This window comes from Phyllostomus discolor, chromosome 3, assembly GCF_004126475.2.
Source record: "Phyllostomus discolor isolate MPI-MPIP mPhyDis1 chromosome 3, mPhyDis1.pri.v3, whole genome shotgun sequence".
Classification (NCBI taxonomy): domain Eukaryota; kingdom Metazoa; phylum Chordata; class Mammalia; order Chiroptera; family Phyllostomidae; genus Phyllostomus; species Phyllostomus discolor.
In genome coordinates this window covers 48,852,537-48,874,481 of record NC_040905.2, presented here as the reverse complement: position 1 = coordinate 48,874,481, position 21,945 = coordinate 48,852,537, and the positions used below count along the sequence as shown (strand labels likewise).

At 41.6% G+C, this 21,945-nt stretch overlaps 2 protein-coding genes across 3 annotated transcripts in view; one reads left to right on the top strand and one right to left on the bottom strand.

Annotated features, from left to right (window-relative positions):
• The window catches only part of ARSB (arylsulfatase B), a 139,998-nt gene that overhangs the window by 23,065 nt on the left and 94,988 nt on the right, over window positions 1-21,945 (top strand). For both annotated transcript variants that reach the window (XM_028528533.2, XM_036020455.1), the window contains exons 3-4: window positions 1,838-2,028; window positions 10,608-10,815. In XM_028528533.2, the coding sequence (XP_028384334.1) occupies window positions 1,838-2,028; window positions 10,608-10,815 (399 nt within the window). The remainder of the gene's footprint in view (window positions 1-1,837; window positions 2,029-10,607; window positions 10,816-21,945) is intronic.
• LOC114501607 overlaps window positions 16,041-21,945 on the bottom strand; it is a 35,539-nt gene continuing 29,634 nt past the window's right edge. Inside the window, 2 exon segments of the mRNA XM_028518267.2 lie at window positions 16,041-16,892; window positions 16,895-17,132. Of these exon segments, the coding sequence (XP_028374068.1) occupies window positions 16,611-16,892; window positions 16,895-17,132 (520 nt within the window). The 3' untranslated portion in view covers window positions 16,041-16,610.

Here is a 21,945-nt window from a genome sequence, read left to right as displayed (position 1 = left end):
ATTAAATCGTACACTTTAAATGGGAGGTTTGTATGGTATGTGGATTATAGCTCAATAATGCTGTTAAATAGAGCAGTCAGAGATTTAGCTGTTCAAAAAGTATTTTCTCATTTTTCCGCAGTTTTCTGTAGGGTGCCCTTTTCTGTAGGTTCAGCACGTAACTTCACATTCGTGAATCACTTCTATGAGAAGAGTTCTGTGTGATTGTCACGTGGATACTTGGTGTCAGTGTGGTCAAGTGCGTGAATAAATAGTGCTGTTTCTGGAATCCTCTCATATGTAATCTCTTTTTAGTATTTGTGGTTCATATCTCTTTCAATCAGGTTTATCCTTTGCAAATGATAAAAAACAGTTTATGTATACAGATAACTCACCAGAAGTGAGTTTCTCAGGCTCTAATACCCAGTTTTAGTAAAATCCCCAAATAGAAGCCCTGTGTCATGACCCCTTGAAGTACCTGTGTAACAGCTGACATTATTTTTGTGGATACATTTCTTTCTCTAGTACATATTAGTTAGCAGACACATTGGATTTCCCTTTCTGTTATATACGTAGGAGAAAAATTGCCATTTAAAACGTTACCTTAAGACCAAGGTGTTCATTGGTCTTAAGAACTTTGAATTTAGTGAATCTTAGAAAAGGGAGAAATTAATTTAAAATGAATTGATTTATTGTGTAAACTGTGTGAGGCTTTTCATTGTGAGTACAGGACATTCAAACTGGGGGAAGGGCTGTGCCAGTTTTATCATTCTCATTTTAAGGTTAATAAGTAGTATTTGTCAGGAGATAGCTCTGAGTCCAGCACAGCTTATTTCTTTTTAATAGCTTTATCAAGGTGTAATTCACATGCCATACAATTGAAGTGGACAACTCAGTGATTTTTAATATAGTCACAGGGTTGTGCCACTGTCATCACAATTGTAGGGCATTTCCATCACAGCCCAACAGAAACCCCATCCCCCTTAGCAGTCGCTCCCTCTTTTCCCTGCCAACCCTGGGCAACCACTAACCTGCTTTTTGTCTCGAATAGATTTGCCTATTCTGGACGTTTCATAGACATAGAATTATACAATATGTAGCACGACTTATTTTAATATTTTAGGAAAATATGAAACATTTGCAGAAACAACTATTTGGTGAGAAAACCCATTTCCTACTGTGGTTAGGTCTGTACTGTGGGAATAGGCAGTTAATGCCATTTAAATTTGGGGTGAAATTGAGATCACCGTAGATAAAAAAATCTAATCTTTGCACTGCATGTTTTATTGTTTTGTTCTGTTACGCCTAGAAATCGTCTGTCTGGAAAGGTTTGCGTCTTTCACCAGTGGGTGTCAGCATCTGACTAAAGATGACTCTTCCTAGAGCCACTTCTGTAAATAACCTTGAAGCCAGTCTTCCAAGGTCAATGTAAACACGGTTTGATTCCTGCATTCATTTACGTGATCACCTCAGAATAAAAACTTGTAACAAATCACATTAACCACATGCCATTTTAGCTTTAAAAGATTAAGGTGTTACCACTTTTACTAAATTTGAACCCTGATTTTTAAAAATGTATTTACTTGGAATCACCCACTTTGAGAGTTCCATGACAGGGCATATGTGCTGAAGACTGGAGTGAGGAGTGCATTTGATTTTTTTTTTCTTACAATAACACTTCAATGGCATCTGCTAGCAAACATAGAGACATTAAGAAATGGTGCTCTGATTAACCTTGTCATCTGATTAGTCTTGTCATGGGTAATCAATTGCATTAGGCAATTAAATGCTGAAACATGAGTTTGTTTAACAAGTTTTATGCCATGCTGACTACTCTCATCTCCCGTTCTTGTTACAGGCTATCTCCTGGGCAGTGAAGATTACTATTCCCATGAGCGCTGCGCATTTATCAACGCTCTGAATGTCACACGATGTGCTCTTGATTTTCGAGATGGTGAGGAAGTTGCAACAGGCTATGAAAATATATATTCAACAAACATTTTTACCCAAAGAGCTACAGACCTCATAGCTAACCATCCACCAGAGAAGGTGAGTCCTGCTTCTTTATTGATAGCAACAGCGTGTGAAGAGAGCATCTCTTCCGATGAGCGTAGGAAGAGGCCACTGTCATCCAGGGGAAAATCCAGTACACTCTAGGGGGAGAGCTTTGGACATGGAGAACAGTGCGGGGATTGCTGCGGGGAGGGAGTGTAAGGGGACTAAGTGGAGATGGAAAAACACACAATATGGATTAAATAAAAAACAATTTTAGAGTATACCAGAGTCAGCCCGGGAAGCTTGTTAAACATGGAAATCCCTGGAGCCCACCTCGATCTCTTCCGTCTGAGGGAAATCCATACGTCAGCATTTCCAAGAAACTCCTCAAGGGCAATTCTGATTGAAGTGGTCCCTAGATTACACTTCGAGAAAAACTGTGTCTCTAGTGTTTTACTACAAATATAGTTTTATTATTTGGTGTAATATGTGCATGTGCTGTAAGTAATTAGTAAATTGACATTTTTTAAATGATAGATTTAGTCACGGTTTTCTTACGGCAGACTTTCTGTCGAGAGCTCCATAAGCTTCAGGTGCAGGGCGAGCCCTCTGACTTGGTGCTCCTCCCTCACCTTCGAGGTAATGCTAGCTCTTCTGGACATTTTGCATCCCCTAATTTTAAAATCTGCTGGTCAGTTTCTACAAAAAATAATGCCTGCTTGGATTTAGCTTTCTGTACACCTGGGAAGAAAGGACGTCTTGGGGAGAACAGATGTCCTAAGAATGTTGAGACTTCCTGTCCATAAACGGGGCATATTGATGAGCCTGTTTTTCACACTTACTGACCTGGAGTCGCTATGTGTGTCATACGCTGCCATCTTTTGCCTCATCTCTAGGTGAAAATAGAAGAGTTTGAATGGCCTTTGACATTTTTTTTGTTAACCTCATGAGCTCAAGTTTAAGCAGAATTCTCTGAATTTAGCTCATAAATGCCTTTAAAATTGGGTCAGATATTTATGTTATCAGATACCAGGCTCAAAATATGGTTCCACTAAGAATGTGTTAGCATACCCATGGGGTTAGTCCTTCAACAGGACCTTGACCTAGCAAATTACAGAACGTGCTGGTTCTTCTCATTTCCTGCCCTTGGCCTCCATGACAGTTACTGAAGGTCCTCAGTGCAGATCCCAGTTTGGATTCCAGTTTATGTCCCAGGTAGACATGGCACCTGGCCGCTGACTGCCTTTGTGACTTGGTTTCTTTGTGGCTGTCTTTCCTACCTCTACCTCTGACCCAGCTCTGGGAGTCTTCCCTGGTATCCGTCCTCAGCTTTGCCCCACTTGTAGCTTTTCATCACTCTTACATACTGACGCTGTGGCTCTGCCATGCCTGTTGCTGTGAAACATGGAGAAAATTGGACCATTCTCTCAAATATTGTCAACATACACAGATTTTAAGTCTAGAGCTACACCAATATTCATACAGTTGAAAAAGGTAACTGCTAGGTAATGGGCTTAAATTTTCAGTTTCTTTCTGTATGCTTGGCATTTTGTGATACAGCTAAAAACCCAAAAGACAAGATAAGGTCTTAACGAACCTATGGTCCTTGTCCTGTCCTTTGAGGTAGGTACCACTTTACAGATAAACAAACTGGCTTAGTGAAGTTAAGTAGTAATTTGTTCAAGGTCTCAGAGCTATTGAGACTCAGAGTCAGATTTTAAACCCACGCTGTTTGACTCTGGAGCTCAGTACACTCCCGGCTCACAGTTCCTGGCCAAGACCAGAGGTCATTAGTCCCCAGGTACGAGTCAAACGAGTCCTGACAGTGTATGGGGTCATGTGGAAAGCCTGTTAGAAATACCAGTTCCAAAAACTGTGATTTATCTGTCTGGGGTGGGACATTGTTGTTGGCATTTAATTACCCCCCTGCCCCCACCTCCCACCAGTGAGTCTGATGCGCAGCCACTATTGACTCCCCGCAAACACAGATTGGAAGCAGAAGCCAACGCCTTTTTTTACAGGTTCACAGTATAATCGTGTAACTGCAATATGCCTACAATAAAAATTAGTTCCCATTAAGGAACAATAGAGTATTCTCTCACAGTGCCCTAACATTAAGTGGATAAGAGGAAGCAGCTGGGGTGAAATAGTTCTTTGTGGGTGGTCCGCCTTAACTGGTGTAGTGTGTGTGGAAAGCACGGGAACTGAGGAAAATTGTCGGCCCTGGAGCTCACAAGGCACCCAAACTAGGGTTACTAGTGTTTGGTGCTGCTGAGGTAACATGGAAATTGCCAGATGAGAGGGTGGCCATTTTCCTACAGTGTCTGAAATATTCTGAAGCAGTATCTAGCATTCTCAGCATCCTCAAAGTAAAGTTTCAAGCATAGACATAATTGAATGAAATCGTCAATATAGCCAAGTAGTATCCCAGAAAGTTTGTTTAAAATAGCAGGTGCAGATGTTTACATTTTCAGTTCTCAGTAAAGCAATGTGTCACCCTAGTTCCAGAAGCTGCTCTTATCATTTTAAAGTTTTTTTTTGGGGGGGGGGCCTTTTTTTAGATTGAATTTATTGGGGTGACTTGGTTAATAAAATTATACAGGTTTCAGATGTTTGTTTCTGTAACACATCATCTATATATTGTACTGTGTTCAGCCTCCCAAGTCAAGTCTCCTTCCATCACCGTTTATCCCCCCTCTACCCTCTTCTTCTCCCACCCTGAATCTTACTCTGTGCTGATTTCTGAAGTGCTGTGTGTATACACTGTAACATAGGCAACTTGTTCTAGGATGAAAATCATTAAAGAAATTCACATGAATCCACCAGCTAAGTTAAAAGTTATCCCTATTTTAAAGAGCACTTGAGGGGGAAAAAGCATATGGCGCTATTTTGCCACAGAAATGCAGTTGGTGCTAGACTGGGGAGAGTCTGCTGATAACCAGCGCACATGTGTTGGGAAGCAGTGTCCTTTTTCTCTTTCTACAAGACAATTCTCTTAGTACTGACACTACAGTGTGAAAGTGACACACTCTTAAAATACCTTTTGGTAAAAATAGCACCCCCCCCAACACTTTGCAGAATAAAAATAAGTGTTTCCTCACACATCTGATCTACTAGAAGCTTCTTAAAGCAAATGCAAATGTCTTGTGGTAGAGCCTTACTTTCCCTGATACAGTTTGGAAAGGAATGTCTTAATTTGGAAGTCAAAGATAGAACAACAATTTAAACACATAGCATATGCTTTTTAAATCCATTCTTTAAGTTAGGAAAAGATACTAAAGAAACAAAAATAAGACTTTCTTCCTCACTGAGATTAATTCCTTAGCATGGTGAGGATATTTAGAGTACAATAGACATAAGGAAAGGAAATGAACCCCTAGCTTCTTATTAACATGCTAATAACTTTTAAGTAATAATGTCATACTTTTTATGTAATATTTAAACACTCGGTTATGATTCATATATAGGATTCACCTATCTAGTCCTAAGAAACCTGGAAGGGTGCAGTCAGGAATAGTGTGAAGGGGGAAGCTGTAACTGGGTTGGTCAGGGCACGGTCCTGGGCCCAAGAAAGATCAAGGGAGAGGTCAGGGTGCAGCGTAAACCTGGAGATCAGTGAAGATCGGGTTGGGTCCAGGACTTACGTGTTTTGAGTCAGAATGTCAGTAAGGTCAGCATGTGCCCTCAGGTCTCCAAAGGCCAAGGCATGATGGGGTTAGACCTCAAGTCCATAGACAGTGAAGTAATGATAGACTCATCCCCAGGATGGTGGCTGCTTGATTTGGGCCAGCAGAGGCCCTGGCTGGCAGGTGAGGGCAGGTCCACTGGGAGGGCCTCAGGACTGGTGGCTGTAGATGGGGTCTGGTTGTGGTTGGAGACCCTGAGAGCCCTAGTTAATTGTTTTTCTACTATGCCACCATGTAGTACTAAGAACAGTACTCTTAAAATTTTTTAAACTTAAAAGCAGTTTAGAAATGCCTCCCATTTAGCACTGTTGGGCAGTGAGTTGTTTCGTGAATAAAATTCACCTTGTGAATGCTGAAACTTTATTCTTACCATATTGAATGGAAATTCAATTTCCATTCTTAACTGTGTTGCATTGGTCCTGACCTCCTTAAATGGGCTGCTACACTATACATCATTCTGCCTCCTGGGGACCAAAGCTGTGCTGGGTCAGGTAAGGCTGTTTGCCCTACATGAAGTGAGCTTAGGTTACTGCCCATGAAACGGGAAGAAAGAGGACTTGCTTTGTTCAAGGAATACATTATTTAGCCATACTTGTAAGTTATTAGGGTCTGGTCGGCAAAAGTGCGAAGCCTGTGAGGGCCTGAGACAGTCACGAGACAGTCTGGGCCACGTCCGTAGAGGTGGTTTTCGCTTCCTCTTCTCAGTTATGCTCCTTCTCAGCAGCCTGACCCTGGGAAGGTGGGCCGTTGCTATAGTTCCATCATTTTAACCCCTCAAAAAGTGACAGCCTTGCCCTTAGCCACTAAGGGATAATGATTGGAAAGATTTTTCAGGAAACTTTTTGCTCTGTTTAACGAAGTGACTAGGATAATTTCTATACTGAATGTGGATAAGGCCCTCTAGTGATGGTCCCAGAATCATCACGTGTTTCCCTGGCACGGCTGTAAGAACCCCTCCCGCCTCTCCCCGGCCATCGCCTCTAGGAGTCACTTGCCGGCTGGGACCAACTGGTCCTCTTCCCCTTTCTGTCCTTCACCCACCACGTGGGTTGCCGTGTTGCCAGTAATGGCCCGGATGAGCACATCTTTTAAGCAGTGAGGTTCCTTCCTCATTCCTCCACCCCTGCCCACTGTAGGAAACCCAGACCAGAGGCACAGGCTCTCGTGTTGTAAGGGTCAGGCCGCTTACCTAAGTAAGGAAAGCCGCTCAGGTGGACCAGTGGGGAGACTAGAAAAATGGAGAGCTTTTGAGAGTGAGGTCTCTGATTCTCATACTCCAGCTGTTTGTTTCCAGATGGGGTACGGGTATGGGGTTGTCAGAAGTTCTGATTTTTCAAGAAAATTAAAACAAGACAAAACAAAACGGATTTTTTTTGTGATGTTTTCTGATTTTTAAAACTCCATGTGGGGGACAAATTGTTGTAGCTTTCCAATTTTTAACCCTCTCTAGACCTTGGCGGGTAGCCAGGGTTGGCTTCGTCTAGGACTGACGACTCAGAGGGCAGCTCCCACCACAGGCCCTCACTGCCGGGCAGGTCACTGAGGCCGCTCCGCATCCTTTCCCCTCCCAGCATCGCAGCCTAAGGTCCTCCCTCACCACTCGGACAGAGCGCCCGCCCGCGGGGACTCCCTTCACCAGGGTCTGGAGGACACAGGAGTTCCCGTGTGAGTCGTGGCTGGGGCAGGAAGTGTGTGGAGGGGGAGCAGCGGCAGAGCTAACACAGTATCAGGGCTTTTATTTTGGCTTGTGGGGTTGGAACTTGGAACGTTTTCCCACAGAAATAATGTGCAGATGAAGCACAGGTTCTACATTATCATGGTTTTCATCCCATCACCTACTTCTTTAGTAAAATGGGTTTTAAAGAGATGACTTTAATATTCAACAGCTATTTCTATTTAACATTTTGATTTTGGGGAGGAAGTGTTTCTAACTGCCAAAGATTTGAACTACAAATAACCTTCTGGGTGTCTCTTTGAGTTCTATACATGAATGCTCCATACTCTATCCCAGCGATGTAGTATAGATAATTCCAAACAATTTATGAGCAATGGGGAATGAAATATGAGATCCCCATCCCCAGTCTTTCTTTTTCTCATCCATTTATAAGATTTAAATACCTCAAATACTTTAACAGAATTGTATATTTATTCTTGGATTGAACTAGTTGGCTTTTTGAGGCATTTCAGCTCATTACAGAATTCTGTAGAAGCACGAGGAAGACGGTGTCTTCAGAAAGATTCATCAGAGGGAGAGGCAGACCTGGAACACCACTCATGGTAAATGCTGTGAATTGGTGGAGGTAGCACGAAACCAGTGTGGCACACTCCCTAGTTTCCAGGGATTAAACTGGCCTTGCATTTGGTCGTAGATCAAAACTAACAAAGCATAATATTCACTTGTGTTCTCATAAAAATACCAAAAATCTCTAGCCCTCTCCTAAAAGGTGTGCAATTATTTTCCAGATAAAGTGAAAAGTTTAAGCATCTGTTGGTACATATCCATGCTATAGTAGTGGGGTTTTCCAATAGGAAATCACTCTGCATTCAGTATGAACTCAGGCAAGTCATGTAACCTTTCTAAGCCTCAGTTACCTTGTCTGTAAAATAAATGTAACGTAGAGTGGTTTTGAGTATCTAATGAAGTGGAATACATGAACTTTATAGTATCTAGCACATAGATGTTTAAAATACAGTTGTTATGGTTGATATTATAGTTACTTGTTTGGATCAGAGCCTTCTTGGCCATTTTAGAATTCAAGCTTTTATTTTTAATCTTTTATCTTGTGTCTTTTGTTATATTTTTAACATCTTTATTGAGGCATAATTTCCATACCAAAAAATTCAGCTATACTTAAATATACAATTCAACAATAACTCTAGAGTTATGCAACTTTCACAGCCTACGTTGAAAACATTTTCATCACCACAAAAACAAACTTTGCACCCATTAGCAGTCACTCACTATTCTTTTCCCCAACTCCCTGCAGCTCCAGGCAACCACTGATCTGTGTCTGTATCCAGTTACTGGCCTCTCTGGACATTTTATATAAATGGAATCATACTGTATGTGGTCTTTTGTGACTGGCTTCTTTTACTTGCAGGTTTTCAAGGTTCATCTCTATTGTACATATGTTAGTACTTCAATCCTTATTTATAGCTGATACTATTTCTTCTATTGTTGTACATTACTGAAAACACACCATTTTGCTTACCTATTATTAATTGGTGGGCATTTGGGTTGTTTCTATTTTTTGGCTATAATGAATAATGTTGCTATGAACATTCATGTACATGTTTTTGGGTGGACGTAAGCTTTCATTTTCCAGGAACTGAAATACCGGGTCATATGGTAACTGTATGTTAAACAATTTCAGGAACTGCCTAATTGTTTTGTAAACTGGCTGCACCATTTTATCTTCATCCTCAGCCACACTTGTTATTTTCTGGGTTTTGTATTCTATCCTCCTAGAAGGTGTGAAGTGGTATCTCAGAATGGTTTTGATTTGCGTTTCCTTAATGACTAGTGATTTTGAGCATCTTTTCATGTGCTTTGGCCATTTGTACATATTCTTTGGAAAAATGTGTAGTCAAATTCTTTTCCCATTTTGTAACTGGGCTAATTGTCCTTTATTATGGAGTTGTAAGAGTTCTTTAAATGTTCTTGATACAAATCCCTTATCAGATATATGATTTACAAATATTTTAACCCATTTTGTGAGTTATCTTGATATTACTTTCGTTAACTGATAAATCTGGACCTCTGTATACTTAACACATTGTATGCGGGAAACATATTTATAGGTTTTACGTTGACAGGGAGTAGAGCTCGGGACACATATTAATACATTTTTTATAGACTAGCGGTAGAATGTGGGTAACGTATAAATACGTTTATTTTTATACTTTTTTATTGCTCTAAAGGGATGCTAACATGCAGATATACGAATTCCAAAGTACAAAATTTGGGTCTCTAACACCTACAATGGTGAATTATGTATGTACTTCCAGGTATAATGGTAATCTATTCAACTGCGTAGAGTCATCCCTTCACACAATTATCTGCCTCGCCATGCATTCAGTGCGATTCTAGCAATCGGAAAGGGTGCACACTTCACAAAATCTTTGTAATTTTGATCAAAGTGACATTATTTCGAGAGACATGAGCCAATTTGACAACGAAAGTGATGAAGAATTGTGTGTTGATTGTTTATTGGATCTTTCGTGTGACAGTGATATCGAAGATCATTCAGAATTGGAAAGTGACAGTGAAAGTGACAGTGAAGGTATCCCCCTACCTACAAATTTTACTCGCAGAACTATATCTTCAAGTTCTGATGAAAGTGAAGATGAATGGTCCTTGACTGACGAAACTCAGTTCTTGAAGATTATCAATGGATATGCATAAATATGTGACTACGAAAATTATCAGTACCGGCAAAAAAAAATTGCTCATAAGCAATGTTGGGTTTGCGCAGCACACAAAAAACGAAGCGAAACAAGTTACATGTGTAAACATTGTGAGATTCCCCTTCACAGGGGAAAATGTTTTAATGATTATCACACAAAAAAATACTACTAAAACTTCATTCTTTCTTTTTCTACATTCTTTTTTTACATATTGTACTTTTTTCAAAATATTTTCAATAAATCAGAATTTTTACATATTGTATTACTTTTATTTCAATTTCCAGTGAGTTTTCCAGTATTTGTCTGTTTAAAATTTAAGAAAAATAATTCAGTATACATTTTATAGTAAATCACAAAAAGTTTTATTGAAAAAAATACGTAAAACTAAAGTTATCGTAATTTTACTGAACGTTGCCATTTGTGCAAAAAATTAGCAAAAATGTCCCGAGCCACCTGTTAGCACGCGATAAAAACTACTCTCAAACAATGTGTTAATGCTCCCGTGCCCTCTTGACTGATTTGCACACACTCTCTTTCCAGCCTCTGTTTCTCTACCTCGCTCTGCAGTCTGTCCACGATCCCCTCCAGGTGCCCGAGGAATACCTGAAACCGTATGAGTTTATCCAAGATAAGAACAGGCATCACTATGCAGGGATGGTGTCCCTTATGGATGAAGCAGTGGGAAATGTCACCGAAGCCTTAAGAAGCCGTGGGCTCTGGAACAACACAGTGTTCATCTTCTCCACAGGTAAGCCTGTCAATGAGAAAATCATCTCTTGGCAAAGCTTAGGACATGGTGTTCGATAAGTGGAATGAAGATGGATTGGAGCACTTAGCAGTTCCTTATTAAAATAGATGCTAACTGCCCGAGTGGAGCCATGATCATAATGCAGAGAAGGATGTGTCTAAGGAAAAAGAATTATGGGCTTCCTCACCTTCCTTCAAATATTGGAATATTCTTCGAGTATGCTTGAAAACACGTGCTTTCTGAGAAAGTATGAGTGGGCATCACTCGTACGCAGGGCAGCTGGGCAGTGAATCCCCGGACTGGCTTGTTCTCAGCAATGTGGACGGCCAGGCTCTGTCAATAGGACTGTTGCTGACTACGGGGCGGTGCAGGGGTCTCTGTATCAGTGCAGAGAGACAGATTGTAACATTGTGAAGACGGATAAGAAGTGAAGCCATTTAAATCTAGGCTGGTGTCTAGAGTATGGATTTTTTAATATTAAAATTTTATGACAATCAAAGTTATCCATGTTAATTGTGGGGGGAAAAAGAAGTTTTATGAAAATCATTTTTATTATGGCAATGTCATTCTGACTTCTAATCTGTTATCTATGTGATCCCCACCCTCTCCCCTCATTAGACACGGTTTTCCGTAATTGCCTGACAGTGTGCTTCCGGTGTAGATCTTGGTGTGTTCATTATGTCGAGTACTCAGAGAGCGCTTTCTACCTGAAAACGCAGATCCTTTTTCATGGGGAATTTTCTTGTATTATTTATATCAGAGTTGTGTGGCCCTCCATCCCACCTTTCTCCTAGCCTGCTTTTATAAATCACCTGTTATGTGGGTGTTGGATTAATCCTCTAGTTTTGTCGTTTTCTTACTCTCCCAATTTTTTAAAATTTTGCTTCTATTTGGGGAGTTTTCTTATTTTTGTTTTGTAACTATTCTATTGAATTCATTGCAAGTACAATTGTTTTTAATTATCAAAGATTCTTTCTTGTTTTCCAGTAATCCTTTTATTGTGAAGTTTTGTTTTCACTTAATGGCTGTAACAATGTATTTCTCCAAAGCCTGTGCTCTTAGTCATTTTGTGTGTGTGTGTGTGTGTGTGTGTGTGTACATACCTGTATTTTTAAATTTGTTGTTACCCCCAACATTGTCTTTCTTCCTTCTAAGGTTGTTTGTATCTCTGTTTTGGTCTGCCTTTCATGAAGGAGGCTTTCTCAGATTTCTAGTGTTGCTTGGCTAAAACCTGAAAATTTAACGGGGGACACCACGATGAGGTCGAGGTTTGTAATCTGGTGAGTTTTACCAGAAAGTGACTGTGTAAGGAGTGCAAAGTGGCATGTTGAGGGATTAATCTGGTTAGTCTACTCAGAGGGTTGTTTTGCTTTTAATCAGGCATGCTTATTGAATCTAGCATTTATTGTGTGCTTACTACGAGCAGGACATAGTTCTAAGAGCTTTGCATGAAGCTCAGTTCAGTTAACCCTCCCAGTAGTGCTCCTGCAGATGTGAGAACTGAAGCACAGAGAGGCCAAGTTAATCTGCCCAAGGTCACACAGCCAGGCAGAGCCAGGTGTCACCCTTTCTGGCGCCACCGCAGTCTCCTGCCTCTGAGGTGATACAAATGATGATCTGGGTGCTCTTAACAGACCTCACAGTAGAGCAGAACTTTCTCCGCCGTGTGCTGCAGTGCTGAGCTATCCAGGAGTCTGGCAGGGCCAGCCAGGGGCCGCTCCCAGCGGCCTCATGTGGCAGCTTCAGTGCTGGACACACACCCCGATTTTCTAAATGCGCCCTCTTGTGAAAAGGGTTGCTAGAAGATAACATTTGTCCCCCCCCCCCCCCCCCCCCCGCCAAACTTACTCTTCAGAGAAGAGGGAGACATCTTATACACAAGTCCTTACAGGATCTCTCATATTCTGAGAGTCTATCTCAATTGGCTTTATTTTGAACAGCCTGCTAAAGCACATTGATCAGTGTTGGTATTGAAAGTTTATGGAGATCACTCACTAAAAAATCAGTAAAAAAGATACCAAGAAATTTAATACTGATTTAGTAATTTTTCCTGGGAAGTGATCTCACAATCATTAGAATTGGAAGTGATGAGTTTATGAAACAAGTCTGTGTTGTAGAGACAGCAGTGACACAATTTAGAGGTAACCGATTTTCTGGAACACAGGTGTGCAACTGCGAGCAGATCACACACAGACGGAAAGGTGCTCCAACAAAAGCGAGGATGGCAGCTCTGGGACACTGTGAAAAGTCTCACAGTGGCCCCTGTGACAGCAGCTGTTGATATCAAGTAGGCATGGGATGAGGTGGAATAAAGTTTTCTTGTGATGTGTGAAAATGGGGGGAAAAGCTATGTTTTAAGATCTTTTATTATAGGATTTCAAATATGTACACATAACTATTTTAAATAGACATTTCACTATTTCATAAACATTTGTATTATATTTATTCAAGTCAGCAAAAATGGTTTTGGGTGCTTTTTACTAGAAATGGGGATTACCTTATAATAAGGTTGTCTCATACTCTGACACTATGATTTATTATTAGATATATTAATCTTGGACTATCTTTGCTTGTTGGGCTAAATCCAACTTGATCATATATATGCATTTTTATTATTCTGCTTAATTCAATTTACTAGAGATTTATTTAGGATTTTGGTATTAATTCAGAAGTGAAAAGTAGGGTTGGTGGCTTTTTTCTCTCTGTCCGGTTTTGTTGTCTTGGTTATGCTCACATAATAAAATAGTTTGGGCCCTGGCCAGTGTGGCTCAGGTGTCCCTGAGCATTGTCCCATACACCAAAAGGTTGTGGGTTCAATTCCCAGTCAGGGCACATGCCTAGGTGGCAGGTTTGGTCCATTGGGACCATAAAACAGGCTACCAGTCGATGTTTCTCTCTCACGTTGATGTTCCTCTCCCTGTCTCTCTCTGTCTTCCCCTCTCTCTAAAATCAATGAGCATGCCCTTGGGTGAGGATAAAAAAAATAGTTTGGATGTTTTTTCCATTTTTTTCTATGCTCTGGAACAGTTTACAGATTGTTTGAAAGATCTTTCTGGTTAAGCTGGTCCCTGAAACCTTTTCTTGAGGCTTTTTTCTTTTAATTATCTCCATAGTTTAGATGTTTTGCTGAATTATATCTAGGTGTGGGTCTTTAAAATATTTTAAAATTAATTTTGCCTGAAATGTAGTGAGCCCTTTGATCTGCCTGCCTAGATTATTTTTCACTCCAGGAAGTTTGCCTTGTTCATATTTTAGTTTATTGCTTTTGTTCTGCCTGATTTATTTCTCAAAAATATGTTTAATTAGTAGGTTGAATCACTGACTCAGCATTTCTCTCATCATTTTCAGCCTTCTGTCCTTTTTCTCTGTCTTCTGGAGCTCCTCTGCATTACCAGTTAGACGTTTTTGCAATTTTAATTCTGCTCTTTAACATCTCCCATGTAGGTTATTATTGATTTTGCTTTCAGTTTCTTTACAATCCTGTGTTTGCCTCAATCAGTTCTCTTTTCTTCTGAGGTTGTTAGTAATAAAAATGGCCACTGTCTAAGAAATACTCACTCCATGCCCAGGCCCTGTGCTCGTGCTTTGCCTGTACTTGCTCTTTGCTGGTCATGCCATACGCGTTAAAGCTCAGTGTAACTTTGTGAAATAGGTTTCTTTATCCCCGTTTTATCAATGAAGAAATCAAAATTAAAGAGGTTAAGTGATTTTCCTAAGGCCACTGCCATGGTCTGAATGTTTTTGGTCACCCCAGATTCACATGTTGGAATGCTGACATCCAATGTGAGGTGTTAGAAGGTGGGGCCTTTGGGAGGTGCTACGTCTGAGGGTGGAGCGCTCATGAATGAGGTGTTTTTATCAGAGACCCCAGAGAGATGCCTGGCACCGCCACCCCCTTCCACGTGAGAACACGGCAAGAAGGCATTGGCTATGAACCAGGAAGAGGTCCTCACCGAAAGGCAACCATTCTGGTCTTGATCTTGGACTTCCCACCCTATAGAGATGTGAGAACTTTCTGCTGTTTGTAAGCTAACCAGCCTGTGGTAGTTTGCTATAGCAGCCCAAATGGACCGGGAGCACCACTCTCGAACAGACGGAAGAGCCAGAATCCAAACCCAGATCTTGATGCCATGCCCACTAACCCTAAGCAGTTGTGTGTTTGCTTTTCATCTTCTTTCCCTTTTCCCATTGTCCTTTTTGTCTACTTTTGGCTTTATTCACTTCCGTTCATAGAACTAATGTTTCCCGGAATAGAACTTTCCTAAAATCTTTATTCCTATAATAAATCATTACCAGCTATATACGGTTACTCTAAATATAGCAGTGAAGGATCCGTCCACACAGTGTGCCTGGTCATCTCTTGGCCTGTGGTCACTGGTCCCTGGTTCATCCCTTCTCAGAGCTGCAGCTCGAGGTCAGGTTGGGGCACACCACTCACTCAGTTCCCAGTGGGCTGTAGGCACCGCGTCTCCCGTACTCTGCCGAACCGGATGACCTGCTTTTGGCTCTTTTGGGTCCCTGGCTGTCCGACATGCTAAAACGGCCCCAGCATGCACTGCTGCCAGACTCGTCCTACTTCCATGCCCTCAGCGCTCTGCTTTCAGGGTCCCTTCCCCAGACATAGTGTGCCACCCTGTAAGACTCCTGTCATCTGTGTTTTTTCTGGGAGTTGTGATCTCCAGCCGCACGTAGGAAGTTGAAGAAGTGATGCTTCTCTGGTCATGTCAGAAATCAGCATGTCCCTGCTGGGCTGCCCCCCTGCCTCTGTTCACATCGGGGGTGACTCTGTGTCAGGCAGACGGGGTAGGCCAGCCCTTGTGTCCTAGCCCAGCTTCTCTAGCCTTACAGCGCATGGACATTTCTCTAAGATTCTGGCATCGCAGGTTTGTCTGTCAGCCTTGGTTTCTCACCTTGAGGTGAGCTCTCATCTTCTTCTGTGTCTTTGTTATTTTTGCAGGGTGTTAGTTAAGAGAGGAGGCACTTAGTCACTGTTATTAAGATGCCATTTTAACCTGAGTTCCTGTCACCATGGCCGGTCTTTATGGTTGCTAAACTTCAGGAATCGTTAAAGAACTCTGACCCTGAGTACAATGAGCTCAAATTACAGCCAGCTTTAGAGCAACTAAATCATGAATTAAAACTAGGAACACTGATTCTAAAACATTGAAAACAGAGATTGATCTCAAAGTCGTTATGCCGCCGTTACAGGCACACCTTGTTTCATTGTGCTGCGCAGATGTTACATTTTTTTACAAATGGAATGACAGACCCTCCACCAGCGAGAAGATAACGGCTCACCACTGCGGTGCTCACTTCCTTGCGGTGGTCTGAAACTGAACCCGCATGTCTCCGAGGTCTGCCTGGAATGGAGTATACATTTATATGAACTCTTATCAGAATAACCACTGTCCTTACATTTAGATGAGAGTTAGAGTTTGACTGTAATGAGAAACTTAATTTGCAGTTCTTCCTCTGGAGACTCTTTCTGTGTTTATCAACAATTTATTTGCCTGAAGTAGAATTTAATAATGTGCTATAATTGTGTTATTAGTACCCAAGGAAACAGGAGCTGGGTCTGGCTGATCATAAAGCAGCAACTTATTTTCCCCAGTTTTCTCACTTCACATAACACTGCTCTTCTTCGTAAGCATAGAAACACTGGATGCATCCAAACTTATAAATGCTGGATCTACCACTATAGAAAACCCTGAGATAAACTAGCTTCTCAGTATCATGCTCCTATTTAGTGGGAGGGAGAGGCAAAGCATTTTCTTTTTTTTTTTTTTGGCAGAATTTTAAGATTTTATTAACACAAATACAATGTGTACACAATCTGTCTGTTCATTTTCTTCACTGCGCAGCCTGGCATTGGGATTGGTGACTCTGATGGCCAGCTGGGCTGCTCTTTCCACAGTGGCTTTGCGGTTCTTCAAGGAGACGTTGTGAGCAATCCCGGCACAGTAGGGTTTGTTGCACACCAGCAGCACTTCAAGCTCCTTGACGCTGTGGACCAGGAACTTCCCAAAGCCAGTGGGCAGCATGTGCTTTGTTTTCTTGTTGCTCCCATAACCAATGCTATGGGCATCAATATCTGGCCCTTGAATCTTCTGCATACCCTATTGTCAATGCCTCTGGGTTTCTGCCAGTTCCACTTAATTTTGGCATAACAGTCAGACTCATGCCGAATGAACTTCTTGGTCCTCTTTTTGACAGTCTTGGGTTTCACGAGGGGTCTGAGGGCTGCCCTGGTGCCGAGTAAGAGATGGCTGCCACCTCCGTAGGCAGCACCGAGGAAGAGAGGAAGCGCAAAGCATTTTCTTTAGGTGCAAATGTTTGGGGAAGCTGACTTTCAAAAAGTCTCCTTTTATGATGAGGGAGTGCCATGAGGCTTCTCCTTCCTGTCGTCATCACCGAGGCACGTAAGGGGGTTTATCTCAGGATGCCACCTGGGAACCACCTGCACATGCCGCATGCTCACTTGGTTGCAGTGGGTCTGAGACCAAACCTGCAGTGTCTCCAAGGTCTGCCTGTAATATGGAGTATACGTTTATATGAACTCTTACCAGAATAACCACCGTTCTTACATTTAGATGAGAGTTAGAGTTTGACTATAATGAGAAACTTAATTTGCAATTCTTCCTGTAGAGACTCTTTCTGTGTTTGTTGACAATCTAAATGTATAGATGCCCTTTCTGAGGTGATGGCTGCACAACATTGTGAATGAGCTGAATGTCACTGAACTGCACACTTTAAAATCAGTAATTTTGTGTTAGGTAAGTGTCTCAGCTCTGTCACAGACATCCTGAATGAGAAATGCTGGGGTCGGAGCTCAGGAATCTCAGTCATTAACAAGAATCCAGGTGATTCTTTTGTACACAGAAATTTGAGAACCTGTGATCTAAGGTGACTTATTTAAACCTAGGGAATATACCTCACAAGGAGTGTATGTATATATGTTTTATATAGAAATAATTATTTAAACAGTTCATATATATATATTATACATATATAGGATTACACACACACACACCCATATATAATATATATTTGCCAGAAACTAACTGGGGTTGAAGTTCAGTCTCTCCTAGGTAGTTTTCTCTTTCCAGGTAAGTGCATCCGTTTCTAGAATCAGACTCTAAAAAAGCAAGTAAGAAAAATTCCAATTTATACTGTGCTCTCTATGCTCTTACTGTATATAAATTACAACCTCAATAGAGTAATGTCTCTCTGCCTCTTTTCAGGTAGGGAAATGTGTGATTATTACTCCTGTTAACAAAGATTGTTTGTCTTGTTGTGAACATAATACTCTGTTCTAACACAAAGGTTGCCCTTCTCATTTCCTCTCTGATAGGATATGATCAGAGTTCAAATCCCAGCTTTCCTGCCCATTAGTTATGTAGATTCTAGCCTCAGTTTCATTATATATTAAATACAGGTTGACCAATCTTTCATTCATTCACAGTCTTTCACTGCAGAGAGAAGGATAAATAAGCCATAGTCCCAGCCCTTAGAAAGCTCATAGTCTAGTGAGGCAGACAAGCAAATGCATTATTATGAGGTAGTGGAAGAGTGTTTGGACACAGGCCAGGGTGCTGGTGTACATAGCAGAGGAGCACCTACCAGAGCCCGAGGGTTTGGGGAGCCTTTCTGAGAGTTAATGGCTAGGAATAAGATGGTCAGATAAATAGTGCGCAGGTGGGGAGGGGGATTGGACAGCATTCTCTGCTGTGAGAGACGATGGTGAACAAGGGCAGAGCCGGTCATGTGGGAGGTTCAGAAGGGCTGGAGCCCAGAGTGAAAGGTGGGGAATGGCGAGTTGTGATGCTGGAGCACCTGACCTAAGAGCTGGCTCAGAAGAGAAGGAGTTGGAAGGTCTTCTGAAGGCAGCAAGGAAATCCTGAAAGGTTTTAAATAGGATCAGATTTTCACTTTAGGATTGTTGTGGAGGGTGATTGGAGGCAGGCTGACTTTTTAGGAGGTGAGGGTGGGAAAGAGGGGAAGGAGGGGCTGAATAAAGGTAGAGAGAAAACTGAGGGAGACAAAAGGACAGATTTAGGAAATGCATAGGAGAGCAAGGACCAGTTGATCTCCAGGAGTTTCTCTTAGTAGGAGAGTTGACGGTGCTGTAACTCTGTGCCTTCAGAACTTCCATCAGTGCTGGTAATAGCCTTTGGCAGAACCCGCCCCTCTGTTGGCAGTAGAGTGGGTACGTGTGCAGAGAGCTGGAGAGAGTGCAGCCCACGGCCAGAGTGCCCATAGAGTCCACAGAACAGGAGGTCTGCGGTGCATTTAGACAGGTGTGGGGGTCCCCCACAGTGCTGGGAAATGTGCAGAAATGGTTTTGGTTGTCGTAGGGTCTTGTGGGTGAAACCATTTTGAGGACAGGCACCTGCAATGCGCAGGCCAGCCCTGCACAATGGAGACATGTCCTGCCCCAGAGGGCCAGCTGTCCACCATCGAGGAACACTGACTGAACCCTGTTCAATAGCACATTTTTGCTGAAACCAATAGAGGCATTTATTACAGAGCCTAAACTTTTACTATCGATTATCTGAGCTCTCACAGAATTATATGCAGAGTACTATCTTAAACAAAGCAATAAAGAATCTTAACTAATTCTTCTAAATCTTATGTCCCTTTCTCCCTTATATGTAAAATTCCCTTAAAAACTAGTCCTGGGGAACTTCTTGGTTTTAAATGTATGCATGCAATTGGCAGACTTATTAAAATATTATAGAAATTTGGTGCCAAAAGCAAAGTAACCTGACTGCTGGCAAACCAGTCTCACTAGGTTCTTCAAACACTTACATGAATTTCTACAAAGACAGGGAAGACCTGTTAAGGCAATGAATCATATAATGTGTCTACCGTGTCTTTCTCTTTGCAATTGTGCCTTCATTTAACATATCGACCATGGAGGGAAATGACAACATGTAGCTCAAAACTATGATTTTTTTTTCCTAGTCACGAGTCAATCCAGTTCTCCCCTTTAATGTTTTTATGTCAGTGTCCATGCCGAAAGCATGTTGGATCACTTTAAAATTGTATTAGTAGTGGGTGGTAATGCATTACAGGTTTGTTGATTCTTTCATTGAAAAATAATAATCAGTACATTTTAAAGGTCCCCAGAACAGTCTTGCGGTTGTATTCTATTCACCTAACCATTGAATCCAAAATCCCAATCTAAAGCAAAGTTCCTTCTCATTCCCTCAGTGTTTTATTATATTGCTTATTGCTTGCGTGCTATAATATACCGTATTTTTGATGTCATGACAATTTCAGCATGAGAAGCATGAAATAATCTTTATTTTCACATTTCTATAAGACATGGTCTCTCCCTGAGTTTATAGTTGGCCTGTGAGTTTATAAGTGGCCTCTCCTGAGTTCATAATTAACAGAAGATACATATTGAACTGAGCATATTTATCGACCAAATTGCAGGATGCTTTCTAATTTGCAGGGCGGGGGAGGGTTTACTTTCTCCTCTTGTTTTGCATTCCATTTTAAAGGTCACATTTAAGATGGATCCATTTCTTATATTGTACATTCCTTTCAGAACTCATTGGAGCCAAAATTCCCTGTGAAAGCAAGCGGAATGTTAGGTTGGACAGGCTGCTCCGGAGGGTGGAGGAAGAGAAAAGTGGAATCTGTGCAGAAATAATCCTACGGTCAGAGCCAGAGGTGGGGCTGAGGTAAAGCTGGGTGGCCGTAAGCTGTAGGTGCATATACTTGGTGGGCAGCTGGAGGATGAAAAGGAACTTCATAGCCTAGGAATTACTAGTTTAGGAATTGGCAAAAAGTAGATTGTATTTCATGGTTTTTGGTCCTGAATTTTTAAAATCAATGTCATTAATGATAGATGGAAGATACAAATTTAAGTTTCAAAGGAGGCACTAATTATCCCCTGAAAACAAAAGCTGCGTATTGTTTATATTCATATCTTCAAAAATGTAAAAATAAGGATTTACTCTGTAGTAGTTTTTTCAAGGAAACATGCAAAAAAGGAGGGCTAAATTTTAGCTACAAAAGAACCCAAACAGTCTAATTCTCCCCAAATTTACCCTCCACACGTGGGGTTCTCTTGAGGCAGTGGTGACTGCTGTGCATATGTGTAGAATATATTTGAAGCAAGGCATTTGCTCAAAAATTAGAGTTCCAGGGCTAGCTTTTGCTGGCTTGAAGTCCCAAATTCCTCTCTGCTTTGGGTTTCTACAACAATTACTGTGGTTTTCTGACTTGATCTGAGGCCCTTGCTTCACCAGCCAAGGAGAGACTGCCGGCTGCTTCCTTCCCAGGAGTCTGTGGAGACTTGCTGTCCATGGAGGGCCTGGGAATGAGTGCCCGAGCACTCTATGGGTGACCGGCCTGCTGGGTTTGGCCTCGAACGGGCTGCTTCTCCTTTGCTTTCAAAAGCATGAGGGTTCCCCCCATCCCTAACCCCCTGCCCTGGCCAGGCCTAAAAACAATCATGAAAATATATTTGAAAAAAATCCCCTTGCTTCTCTTGCTGACTTTGGCAGTTAGGTACAAAGCACCAGCACAATGTTGTGTACCGGAATCCTGCCTTCCAGGCTTGTCTCCTCCTTACAGAGCGGTCCTGAACCGTGTGGGGCCCTTTTCTCATGTTTTCTTAATGAGAAAATGTTTCAGAGATCATTGGCACCACATGTTTCTTCCTTTCCTGGGGTTTTCGCTCTTAACCAACTGCAATCTCTATGATCTTTTTTGTATTTTTCTCTCACAGTATGAGCCACTTCTAATCAGCCCCTCCTAGGATGACTGTTTCAAGTACAGTGATTTTTTTAATAATTCCCATCCCAGAGTGCTTTCTTATTTGTGTGGATTTTTAAAAAATAAGAATTATTTCAAAAAATTTAACAAACATTAAAAATGGCATCTACCACTGTGGAGACTACCAGACTACCAAAAAAAAATGTATCTGTGTCCTTAAAACCTCCTGTGGCCTAGTGATATATTGTTATATACACAGACATACACAAATTAATCAAAAGTGTAAAAGTAGTGAGGGGGAGAGGAGAAGGGAGGGCTGTGTTTGGATGAGAATGCTGGCTTTACGGTCTGTGTAAAACCCCACTTTGGTGTTAGGTTTGATGTTAGAAGTTCCCTCTC